At 33.9% G+C, this 13,992-nt stretch overlaps 1 protein-coding gene across 1 annotated transcript; it reads right to left on the bottom strand.

Annotated features, from left to right (window-relative positions):
- Window positions 1-1,625: 1,625 nt before the first annotated feature.
- Window positions 1,626-11,939, bottom strand: LOC308429263 (uncharacterized protein; the record flags this gene model as incomplete). Its single annotated transcript, XM_080927992.1, is given in 5 exon segments — window positions 1,626-1,997; window positions 2,001-2,563; window positions 4,796-4,874; window positions 11,017-11,048; window positions 11,051-11,939. Coding segments are annotated over 5 exon segments (1,935 nt in total).
- Between the last annotated feature and the right edge of the window lie 2,053 nt (window positions 11,940-13,992).

The following is a 13,992-nucleotide window of genomic DNA, read 5'->3' on the forward strand; positions in this document are numbered from 1 at the left end:
ATGCAGAGAAAGAGGGACACTCCTCCACTGTTGTTGGGGTTGTAAACTGGCACAACCACCCTGGAAATCAGCCTGGTGATTCCTCAGAAAATTGGACATAGTCCTTCCCGAAGACCCAGTTATTCTTCTACTGGGCATATACTCCAGAGGTGCTCCAACATACAATAAGGACGCATGCACCACAATGTTCATAGCAGCACTATTTATAATAGCCAGAAGCTGGAAAGAACCCAGATGTCCTTCATTAGATAAATGGTTACAAAAATTGAGGTATATTTATCCAACAGAGTACTACTCAACTATTAGAAACAATGATTTTATGAAATTCCTAGGAAAATGGATGCATCTAGAGAATATCATCCTGAGTAAGGTAACACAGTCACAAAAGGACAGACATAATATGCAGTCACTGATAATTAAATACTAGCTCCAGAAATCTCTGAACACCACAGAAACAACTAATAGTACATATATAGCTCAAGAAAATCAAAGGCCAAATAATGAAATCTTCAGTCCTTCTTAGGAAAAAATATTAGTGTATAGCACCCACTCAGAATGTGGTAAACCTTGACCTTAAGTCATTAATAATCCAATACCTAAAAATATAGCCTTGTGGCAATTTTTGATATTCAAAAATCATTATGTTTAATTTATACCCACCAAGAAAACTCTGACTGTTTCCATGTTATGTTCTGTTTTACATGTACTTTATGCTCATTGTGACTAGTAAGATTTCCATGCATACTATGCAAAAATTAAGTACTAAGAAAAATATACTTATATAGTGTTATGCCAAAAGCCTTTAAAAATCTGGACATGCATCTATCTTTTAAAAATAAAGTTGTAAAAGAAAAAAAAATAACGTTAGTACAGCAGATGAATTATGCACAATGATTTATAACTTTCTATCCATTCAGTAGATGATATGCAGTTGGTGAATTTATCTCATCTCAGAAGGTTCTGCTTTTTTCTTAGAAACTTAGCCACAATCTCTTACCCAGTCTTTGCTGCAACTGCAAGCCCAGCTAGGCACAATGTCACCTAGCTTCTTCTTTTATGGTATCTGCTTACATGGGCAGGAAGGTTGTTTGAAGTTTGGGGTTTAATTTCAACCATCATACAAAGTCTATTGATGTTTTTCTTTATAGTTTACTGAAATAGTGCATTTGAAATGTTACAGAAAACTAAATAACACCCTGCTGGTGAGATATGTTTATATGCAGGCAAAATTTAAAATGAGATTTACTAAAAAAAATATCTTTTCTGAGATAACATCATTTGGGTAAATTTGCAAAAATAAATAATGAATTGCATAAAACAAACAAACAAACAAACAGTAAAGCCAAGGAAAGCAAGTTGAGTATCCTCATCTGTTTAACCTTGTCTTACTTCCTAGGAAAAAGGTCTGTGGATGGACCCAATACTTCTAGTCTCCGATAGATTAGCTGTCCAACCTTCAACTATGTCTCACCTGTCTTATAAACACCAGCACTGGGTTAAAAGCACACTGCCATACTTGACTATAAACCTAAGCAAAGGGGATGCAGAAAAAGATCTTATAGTTACATAGTGCAGGTTTTGTTTCTTCCACAGAACTATATCTCTACCCTAAGGCATTAATTATTTCAATATGTGTTAGGAGACACTAATAAACTTCTCCACATTTTTCTGATGGCATTCTTCAGTTCCTTATTCCTGAAAGTGTAAATTATAGGATTGAGTAATGGTGTCAAGACATCAGCACATATAAATACATTTTTCTCCAAAGAGAATGGAGATGTAGGTCGTGCATATATTAAAATACAAGGAACAAAGAACAAAACAACAACAGTAATATGAGACCCACAGGTAGAGAGAGCTTTAAGTCTCCCTTCAGAACTGTGGGTTCTCAGCAAATACAAAATGACACCATAGAAAACAAGCAAAAAGAAAAAGATAATGATGCAGATAGACCCACTGTTAGCAAACACCAAAATGACAAATATGTGTGTGTCAGTTCAGGCAAGCTTCAGTAATGGGAACAAATCACATATAAAATGATCAATAAAATTGGGTCCACAGAAGGGCAACTGCAAAGTGAATATTATTTGTATGATAGAATGCAAAAATCCCCCTGCCCAGGCTATCCCCACTAGAATGCCACATAGCCTTCTGTTCATCATAGAAGAATAGTGCAAGGGTTTACAAATGGCCACATAGCGGTCATAGGCCATGGCTGCCAGAATGATCACCTCCACAGCACTGAAAAAGTGGACGGAGAACACTTGTATCATGCAACATTCAAAGGAGATGGTCTTCCTCTTATAGAATAAATCTATAATCATCTTGGGTGTGACAATAGAGGAGACACATGCATCCAATAAGGACAAGAATGCCAAGAAGAAGTACATAGGAGAGCCCAGCAATGCAGGATTCCAAACAATTGTCACCACAATCATCATGTTGCCCCCAATCGTTGCAAGATAGAGCAACAAAAATATAATGAAAAGGAGTTTCTCAACTTTTGGATTTTGTGAAAGTCCCAGGAGTATAAATTCAGTGACAAAGGTCTGGTTTTGTATGACTCAGAAGAAGATTCTGGAAGTAAAATCCATTGATGTAAATCTGCAATGAAGAAAATGTATTGGATCATATATTGTATATTACCTGTATCAACAAAAATGTCCTTCCTTTGGCAAAATTACTTTCACTGGCTTTTATTACCCTTGAAACAGAATATTGGAATATTTTAAGGGCAGAGGTCCATATCAGGTCAGATAGAAACAAATTATTGAATACTTTTCACATTTCAAATATTGTAGAAGAACCAGACTATATATGCTAGAAAAAAAGAATAGTTTACTTTTAAGTTTCACATTTCATAATTCTCAAGGGACATTTTGAAAAGCAGCATTTAAGTATATTTAAAATCAAATACCCAAAATAGAAAGTGCTATAGTTTATTGTGTCTTTCATCAACATTTAATGAGGCAGTGCCTCAGGATATGCAAAAACTAAAGGGAGCATAGAATCTTATATACCTAAGGGAAGAAAAAACAAAAGCACTTCAGAATGCAGGCTATGTTTTAAATTGTATTTCAAACTATAAAGTGGAATAAACCTTAAAATGAACTAAACTAAACTTTATGAAAGAAAAGTGATGTGGAGCAAAGTCTGTTGTTACATTTGATACAAATATTAAAAAGTTAAAATTTTACTTATATTTCTTTCCTTTTTTGTTATTTTGTTTCATTTTGGTTTTTTGATAGTAGTTTTGCTGTCAGGGAAAAATGAAAATAATCACTATTAAAATCTCAGGGAATGAAATTCTAAGGTTTGCCTTGGATCTTTTAAGTTTCCTTCTTTGCTGCAAAACAAACCCTGCCAAGGAAGAGCACATTAACTGGGGGATTAAGCTAAATAAGAAAAAGGAATGGATGGTCCATTGTGAATTCTTCCTTGGGTTTCAGCGACCAGCAAACAACAATGCCTGCCATGGTAGTGGCTGCCTCTGTTCCCTCCTCATTCGCTTCAACAATGTACTCATGTATAATTTTTGATATGAAAAGATCTCTAAATTTTCTGACATGACAGATAGATCACCTTTGCCTCTGTTGGAGATCTGAAAAGCCCAGATTGGCGTTCAGGATGTAGCTCTTTCCCTTCTTAAACCTGGACAATTTTGACATGGATATCAATATTTCTCAAGTTCTTATGTTTGGTCCATTCATGAAGTATGTCCAATGTTAACTGTCATCCAATCTGCTCAAAATCTATGGACTGGTACTCAGTGTCTTCAGGCAGCATAATGGCCATGCTAAGTAATTCACCCTGACAAGATATCTCCTGCACTTCCTGTACTTCAAGTCTGAAATGTACCAAGTAGAATATTTTTCTTTTGATGTGTCATCTTCACTGTTTTTGTTTTTCTTATTCAGTCAGAATGATGCATCGGTTTTGTCCTGTATCATAAATTTTTTCTCCCACATTTTCTTGTAATAAAGGCATTCACTAGCACAAGTTCAGTCATGCTGTCCACAACACACACACACACACACACACACACACACACACACACACACACACACACACACACACTCACACACACCACCCCTGTTCAGAATTCTTGGAAGAAGGCCGAAAAACACCTTTCTGGTGGGAACTTTGCAGTGACACAACCTCTGACTCCAGTAGTAATAGTTCTGTGGTGGCACCACTTGAAATCCAGGAGAATGTGCCACACTGCTCCCCCCTTAATCAACAGATCTGAGACTTTGTTATGTTGATGTAACTTCAAAGACTTTAAGGACAGCAGAACCAAAGAGTGTCACCAGTGCCACCTGATCATTTCTGTTAATGGGGGACACTATCAGGACAGTCAGCCCAGCAAGCTATGTTTTAAGCACTCACCAGAGGAAAAACAGCCTCTATTTCCAGCTTGTGCTTGCCAGTATTCTTTCTGAATAAAGACTGCAGCAGGCCCTGGGAGCTTCCTCCTTATGTCTCTAGCAAGTGGCACAAGAACTGCTACAGAGGAGCATTCACCACAGAGCAGCTAAGTTCAGCCAATACCCTCTTTACTTTGGAGCTGTTCCAAATCCTGAATGATAGTAGCTCCACAGGAAACATCTTTCTTTTCAGCATTTCTTCTCTCTTAGCCATTGTCTTTCTCAGGAGGCAGCCAAGCTCTCTATAATTTCATTTGTGTTGAGGTCAATCATTCACAATTTAAAAACCTGAGTGTGTGGGAGTGACCAAGTGTCAAGCAACTCACACTCTGAAACTTGCTAACAGATTGTATGGAGAGAAAACCTACAATTTGCTTCTTGAGTACTTGGCTTCAACCCATAAAATATATGATGCTGACTTGGCTGCTGTGGATTTTCAGCATGCCTCTGAGGATGAAAGGAACAAGATTAACCAGTGGGTCAAAGATCAAACAGACGGAGAAACTTTACTTATATATCAACATTTTAGAAAACAGTTATGTCATGAGACCTAAGTGAAACTAATGCAAAGATACTGACTGCTCAGTACAGAATCCTAGTCATTAATATAAGGAATAATTTATTGTTACTATTTTTAATGAAAGTTTATAAATGAAAATGAAAAGCTTAAACCATAAAATATGATCAACATGGATTTTGTTCTGTTTTGTGTTGTGGTGCTTTTCTCAGTAAGTACATCAGTTAGTCTTTTTTTCAGTCTTATTCTCTCTTTAAAACTTCTTCCTTTGATCATGTGTGAACAAGGAATATTGAAAATTTGAACAGATTAAAGGTTGTACCATTCAACGACATATGAATATTACTAAAAAAATATGTCTGACATGCAAAACAAATACAAATTTATTCTTTGAGAAATTTAGTTTCCACAACACCATGGAAAACTACTCGAATATAATTTACACTCTTATGACTTAATTACTTTTCAATTTTGAAAACTTGTGTGGGAGAGGACAAGTACTTGAACAGAATACTTCAAAGCACTTGACACTACTCCAGGAAACCTAGATCAATTCCCAGCACACACACGGTGACTTAAATTCAAGTAGAATCATCATCATCATCTGAACTGTGTGTGTGCACCAAGCAGAGGCAAGTACATATGAATGCACAGATAAAACATTTAAAATAAAAATGAATAAATAAATGTATTTAAAATAAATAAAAATACAACCTTGTCTTGTAAGTACCATTCTAAGAAAAACAATAGCTAGAAATTTATACAAATTTCCTATAAAACATACTCATTAACTACTTAAATGCTTATACATAAGGTTTATGAGATCTGAAACAGGATAGACAAATGATTGCACATAATGCAAAGTCACAGGTCATAGTATACCTGCTTGAGTATGTTGCAGTCAAACCCCATAGTGATTAAGAATGGTTCACAGCATGGGGTTTTGAGAGAAAAGATAGGAGGACTTGAAAGAAGAAAAAGAGAAGAAATGGTGTAAATACATTTTAATTATTTTTTAATTATTGGTTATTTTATTGTGTAGTAGAAACTTGTATATCCATGTGAGTGATAAGATAGAATTTCCTGTTTTATCTTTTTGCATAAATACAAATTTAGATAAAAACAAGAAGTGCTAAAGATTAGAAAATCATTACTACATGGGGCAGTTACATTTACCTCCTCCCCAATACCAGTGCTCAGAGAACAATATTGTAGAGAATTAGGAAATGTTATAACCAGGGTATAGGAAGGAGTGCTCTAAAATATGCCCTAGACTTGTATAACTATTAACTTCATGAAATAAAAATAGTTGCAATTATCTGAAAAAGATCAAGACAGCCATATGGAGATGCCAGCATGAATAGGAAAGATAATTTCCATGCCTCCTAATGCTGAGGAGCTATTCACACTTAATATTTGCTAGGGATGTGCAACCATTCTTTACCTAGGATTTGGTCTATAGTGGGTTTCCCATATTTCAGTGTTTAAGACTGTGAATCTTACATCTGGGAAATACTAACTGGATACAGTAAGTTATCAAAGATAGAGAATAACATTATCATAGATTCCTTGGAACTGATAGTGGACATTACATTTTCACAAAATTATGGATTTGTTTGTAGATAATGGCATAATGTTTTAATAACAGAATTAGAAGATGGAGGAGAGAGTACAAAAAATTCAAGCCTGTCCTAAGTAAGTTGTGAGTTTAATCCCAGCCTTATCTACATTAGGCTTTCTCAATTTTCAAGCAAGGTGAGAACTATTGAACTATTAATTTATCTTTCATTGAGCAAAAACTTGCAGTTTGTTATTTTTTTCTGTGAACATTTCATATTACACTGAAACTGGTTTTGTTTATTTGTGTATTTGAAAATTGAGTAATAAGATTTTCCTTCTATTTATAGCCCAATTTTAATATAAATTCAGTTTTTCTGTATATTTAAAATGTTAATTCATGTCTACAATTAAATATGATACTGTCTACCCACATTCCCCTCTTTGAATTTTTTTATGTAAAATTGAACACCCTTTTCACAACATGATTTTTCTCACTCTCTCACTCTCTCCCTCCCTCCCTCTCTCCCTCCCCCCTCCCTCTCCCTCTTTCTCTCCTAGTTTGTTCTGCTCAGTTTCCTAAATGTATCTACTTTCATTTCCTTGCTATTTCTGAAATGTATAGAGATGTATTATTCCTGATTACCACCACCATCTTCATAATGGATTATGGAGCTTCTATTTCATGTCCTGATGATTTGGACATGGTTAAGCAGTCATGTCATGACTATAAGCACTAAAGCATATCCTATATTCATCAAGGACTTTCCTGATGCAGAACCCTAATTGTCAGTAGAAATCAAGTGTGCTTAATTCACAGCATTCAATTTGTGACCTTATTTTGTTTATACTTCCAATTTCTTAACTATAGATTGCAATATAACAGGAATTAACAGCACTTCAATGTATCATAACTCTTCACCAATATCCTTTATACAGTATCAAGCAACACCACATTTATAACCAAATATAAGAAAAGTGAATTTACTCACAATAGAAGATATGTACTTATAAATCAAGCAAAGTATTATTGCACAGATAATATAAAACCAAGCATTAATTCTTTCTACTCTACTTGATTTCCACATGAAGACGAAAAATGTAATGTGTTTATTTGCATTTAAAATGAAGAGATTAAACATCAAAGGGAAGGAAGATAAAGAATTATTAAGTAAGAAAGCAAGAAGAATTATTAAAAGGGTGCATGAAGAAAGGAACAGAGAAAAGAAAAAAGAAAGAAGGACAGAAGGAAGAGAGAGGGAGAGAAGGAAAAGGGAGATGGAGAGAAATATGGAAGTTCTTTACTTGTAACCATTTTGGCTTATAGAGAACTTAGGCATTTCCTACAATTAATTGTTATTTTCTGTTTTTATATTATTTTAATAGCTTCTGTATGTCTTGAACTCTGTATGTCATAAACTCTGAAATACACATAAGCTATATGTATATAATGTCTCCAAGAACCCAGTTATGAGGTAAAAATCTTAACATTTTCATTAGATATGTGATGTCCTGGCCACAAAATAAAGTACCTTTGTATAATTAAAAACATCATTAAAATGTATCTTTACTAGTCTTACCATATAATATTTTGTTGAAATATCTAAAATGGCCAGTTCTTATTCTCTGTGAAGATAGTCTACTCAGTGGTGGCCAAAAGGCAATGTTTGTAGCAAATTATTTTTTCTAAACTAGCAGATACATGAGTGAAGGTAAAGAATGTCCCCAATGTTCTTCTCTTACAATTTTAATTATATAAGGACAAAAGGAAAAAAAACAAAATCTCTTGTTAATTGCTAGTGGAATTTAATGTGGTTTTCTTGACAGAGGATCTACCTCTGAGACTTATCTTAAACTCCCATTTGGTTTGAACATTTTCTTGCCTTTGAGTTGCTGAGATACAATGTTTTATAATTTTAGAATAGCTAAAGTTTTCACACTTCTATTATATCAAAAATCTGCTTTACAAAAAACTTTGGGAGGTTACATTGATGATCTTTTTATGACATTATATCAGGGAACTGACAGTTGAAAGCTGGATGGGATAATGTGTCACTATATAGACTTTAGGTGAAATTGCTAAATACCAATGTAATAGATGAGTTTTGTCATAGTCTATTACATGATCTTTAAGAATAATTTGAAGTTTTTTTAAAAACATTTCCCATGGTAGTGACTACCTTATTCCAAATAATCTTTCTATAATTCTGCCTTATGTTTTTGTCACAATGACTTTAGAATTTCTTGTAGAATCATAAGTAGAAGATTATCATGTCATGTGTACTTTCCCTATGGTTATATAATTGAAGAAGATGATTCCCCCTTTTTTGGAACCTTTGACTGTTAGTAGTAGTTCCTTACTGAGGAGTGGGTACTCATGAGTTTCTTCTTTATCAATGATTTATGGTTGAAAGTCCCAAACCTCTGTCAGTCTTGCACAGGTATCCATAGACATTATAATCACATTCAAGGTGGCTATGTTTTGTCAGGAAGACAAAGTGTCATAATGTAAATAGTCCTATTTCAAAAGGGAGCATTGAGGACACAGGGAAAATAATCACAGAAGAAACACAAGAAAAAAAATTCTCAGTAGAGCTATTTACTAATCCTGCTGATCCATGTTCCTATAACATTGATGTGTTGAAAAGGATTGTGATCAGTAGGGATTCAGTACCTCAACTACTCCAAATTTACTGACCACCACAGAGATTGTATTGTTGATTTTGTGTGTCAAGTCGAAACAAGCTATAGTTATCACAGAGAAAGTAATCTCCCTTGAGAAAATGCCTTCATGAGATCCAGCTGTAAGGCATTTTCTCAATTTCTGATGAAGTGTACAAGCTATTGTGTGTGGTACCATTGCAGGGCTGGTAATTTTGAATAATATAAGAAATGAAGCTAAGCAAGATAGGAAAAGCAAGCCAGTAAATAACATCCTTACATCGCTTCTGCATCATCACCTCCTGCTTCCTGATCAGCTTGAAATACAGTCCTAACTTTCTTTGGTGAAAAACAGCAACGAGGAAGTATAAACTGGATAAGCCCTTTCCTCCCCAACTTGTTTCTTGGCAATGATGTTTTGTCTAGGAATAGAAACTGACTGAGACAGAGGAATACACCACCATGAGCCATCTCTACTCCAAGCTTTGCAATTTGTTCTGCCTTTGTCACATGATCTAAAATCTCTGTATTCTGGTATCTCCATTGCAATGAAAGTGACACTTTCACAGCTTTTAGCAATGACTTATTAGATGCTCCATGAGGGACTCCATGTCTTCTACCCTTTGCTAAGATTTGGTCCCTGTCAGAAAATCAGGGCAATACTCCATGAATCTTGCAATCTTACGTAATTCATGACTGCAAATACATTACCATATGTACAATACTGCTAAAATTGCCTGGCACTTCATGCTGTGTCAAAACTCTTTGGTTCATAGCTATGTGTTTTTCTATGTAATCAAAATTGGAAACACTTTTCTGATAATTCTTTCCAGAAGCAGTGATTTTTTTCCTGGTATATTATCAGATGATACTTCATTCTTACAAATAAGTTCAGTTTTTCTCATTTTGGAGCAATTTGTGGGTGGTGTGATGTCTTACTTAGCCTCATTTATTTAACACAGTTCAGAAAAGGGTGCTTCTCTTTAGCAAATATAATCTCTTTGTAAGAACACATTTTGCTGCATGTGAATTTTTTCTACATGACAAAATGCATATTGTTAACAGAGAGAGCTATTTTCTGGAGTCATAATGTTGTTTTGCAGTATGTGAATTTAATTTGTGTGTTATTAAAAGGCTGAATGTTCTGCCCTCATATTTTTTTTCAACGAGAACACTCAATTTTAATGTTTATTCAAGAATTTTCTGTCTCCAGTTTGTGTAACCAATGCTTATCATTTATTCTCTGCCTTGCCAATAAAAGATTATTACCCAATGAGTGGGCAGAAGAGAGGATATTATGGGACTTTCACTAGCCAGAAGAAGGAGAAGGAGAGAGAAGACTAAGACTGATTGTGCCATGATGTAGGAGGAGACAATATATCATGAGTGTAGAGCTGGAGAGTGAAAGACCATAGATGCAAGTATTATGGGAACTTTGACTGGAAGATAGCCAGATTAGTTTAGAAGATTAAAATATAGATCAGTGACCATTTATTTTGGTAAACCTTGATTAAGTAAAACTTAGTCTCTATGTGTCATTATTGAGATGTTAGCTAGCATAAAGAAAATCAGCCTCTGCATTTATTTCTTGCAAATATTTAAGATACACCAATAAAAATATAACAAACAGTATTTTTTCAACTTTTGCATTCTGAGTAAGCCCCAAGATTATGAACTCTGTAACAGAACTCTGCAAATCTCTTATCAACCAGAACAAAAGAAAAGTGTATTTTCATACTAATATTCTGACATGACTTATAAAAATTAAAATTGATATACACATTTTGACATAGCAAGTATCTGTACACATTGAGTCATTTCACAAAGAGTATAGAAACAATATTACTATCTAACAATTATCATTATTATTCTTTTCCACATTTTTTTATGGCATTTATCATTTCCTTATTCCTGAAAGTGTAAACCATAGGATTGAGCAATGGTGTGAAGACATTGACAAATAAAAGTGTGTCTTTCTCAAAGGAGAATGCAGATGTGTCCCGTGCATATATTAATATGCATGGAACAAGAAACAAAACCACAACAGTAACATGGGCTCCACAGGTGGAAAGAGCTTTCCATTGACCTTCAGAACTGTGGGCTCTCAGAGAGAACAAAATGACACCATAGGATATAATCAACAAGGAGAAAATTATGATGCAGATAGCACCACTGTTTGCAAACACCAAAAGAACAAATATATGAGTGTCAGTGCAGGCAAGTTTCAGCAATGGAAACAAGTCACACATATAATGATCAATGACATTAGGTCCACATAAAGGCAGCTGTAATGTGAATATAACTTGTATGATAGCATGCAAGAAGCCTCCTACCCAGGATACTGCTACTAAAATGCTACAGAGCCTCCGGGTAAGGATGGAAGAATAGTGCAATGGTTTGCAAATAGCCACATAGCGGTCAAAAGCCATGGCTGCTAGAACAATCATTTCTGTCCCTGAAAAGAAATGGACTGAAAAAAGTTGTGTCATACAACAACCAAAAGAAATAATCTTCTTCTCATGTAAGAAGTCTACAATCATCTTGGGTGTAACAGTAGAAGAGACACATGCATCCAGGAAGGATAGGAATGCCAAAAAGAAGTACATGGGGGAGCCCAGCAGTGCAGGGCTGTACATAATGGTCACCACAATTATCATGTTACCCCCTACAGTTGCAAGATACACCAATAAAAATACAACAAACAGTATTTTTTCAACTTTTGCGTTCTGAGTAAGCCCCAAGATTATGAACTCTGTAACAGAACTCTGGTTTTGCATAATTCTCAAGGAGACAGTCAATGTAACCTTTCTTTACATAAAATTTCATTTATGAAAAATTACTTCTTATATATTTATAATGTTGCTTTCACTGAGATAAGTATTCTTATGCATTGAAGTATGTGTTGCAACTTACAATCAAATATTATAAAAAATGTAGGATGTAGGTTAGTAACATGAATCGAGTAAATGTTAAATTATTTTATATTTCTAAGAAATCATCTATTATATTTTGTTTATAAACACAACCACTTGTATGAGTGGAATAAAATACTGTAACTTTGCAGCATCAGCTCTTATAAATCATTTTGATTTTCTTGAATTAAACATTAAAGGACATTTTCAAACTATAACCTTGAGTTGTATAAAAGACCAAGGGTGATTGTTTTGCAGATCTTGTGGAGTACTGTCCTATATAGCAATAGAAGAAAAGGTAAACCATATATTAGGAGAAATACATCCCCTATTATATTTTTAATATGTTTAAAAGCTAAAAAAATATTTTACCTTCAGATAAGTTATTTTTCACAAAATTCAGTAGGAATTTTATACTCTAGCACTATACATTATATATATATATATATATATATATATATATATATATATATATATATATATATTTATGTTGAAAGAATTATATTTTAACTTTTATTTCACTTTATTTCACCATAACTTAATGAAAATAATCCGGTTCTCATAAAATCTAAGAAAAATAAAAAAGTTTCCTTTCGCGTTTTGAATCTCTTGTTCAAAAATATATTGCAATTTTCCAATTTAATTTGTCTGACATTCAAATTCAAGTATAAGATCAAAGAAACAAGGAATCGTAATTAACCTTAGACTTTAAGAGACAGATATTCCAATAACTATGAGTCTTCCATGCAATCAACTAGACGAACAATGAAATTGTTATTCTTTCTTATAGGAACACCAGCAGTGGTTCTTTCTAGTGCCTTCTCTGAATTAACATAAAAGCATATTCTTACTTTGATTTTATGCGAGTGAGAGATCTTGACAAACAAAATAATAAATAATGGAGGTTCAAAAGATGATGTACCAGAAATTCACATATGAAAATTGGTGATATCACAAAACTGAAAAAGAAAAATTATTTATTTAATTAATTTTACGGACATGAGATGGCATTATGTTGCTTACTCACATTATGTTAATGTATCAAGCACATATTCAGTAAGACATATGTTTGGAAACTTTATTTTAAAAATCTGTGAGAAGAAATAATGCAGTTGTATCAAAAAAAAAAAAGATGGCAGAAATCTGAATGTTAATAATTCAAATGAAACACAGAATATTTTACTTCTAAAACCTGAGAAATTTATTAAAGATGTAGAAGACCAGTCCATGCGTACATAAAGATTTTATGCCAATGTTGCAGCATCTTTTGTAGAGGAACATACTTGCACAGTGTATAAAGAACAATATGGACATTAAGCCAGCCACATGCCTTGTATCTACATTGGTGCACTCTCTTCACATTCTAATATTTGTTATAATTGAAATATCTGAAATGAGAGTACAGTGTCATTTTTTATGGTTATATTTTAGAGAATTCAGAAGAAATCAAATTAAACAAAAGATGCACTCTTGTCTAAATTGAATCATGCAACATAAAAAGTATCATAGTGAGATATACTGAGAGTCTCTTTTCTGAATATTGAATTTCATTACACCGGGAGTTTGTTGTCAACATGAAAGATGAGTGCCAACCAAATCCTACTCCACTATGATGCTTCTGAATCACAATCATCAATATGTCAAGGTATATCTAAAGGAATAAGAAGGAACTCCTAGACATAACAATTGAAACTGAGGAAATTCAAGAAATCATCAGATCCTACTCCAAAAACCTATACTCCACAAAGTTGGAAAATCTGGAGGAAATGGATGAATTTCTAGACAGATACAAGATCCTAAAGTTAAACCAGGACCAAGTAAACCATCTAAATACTCCCATAACACCTAAAAAAATAGAAGTCATCAAAAGACTCCCAACCAAAAAATGCCCAGATCCAGATGGGTGCAGTGCAGAATT

Source organism: Micromys minutus, assembly GCF_963924665.1.
Source record: "Micromys minutus genome assembly, chromosome: 13".
Lineage (NCBI taxonomy): Eukaryota > Metazoa > Chordata > Mammalia > Rodentia > Muridae > Micromys > Micromys minutus.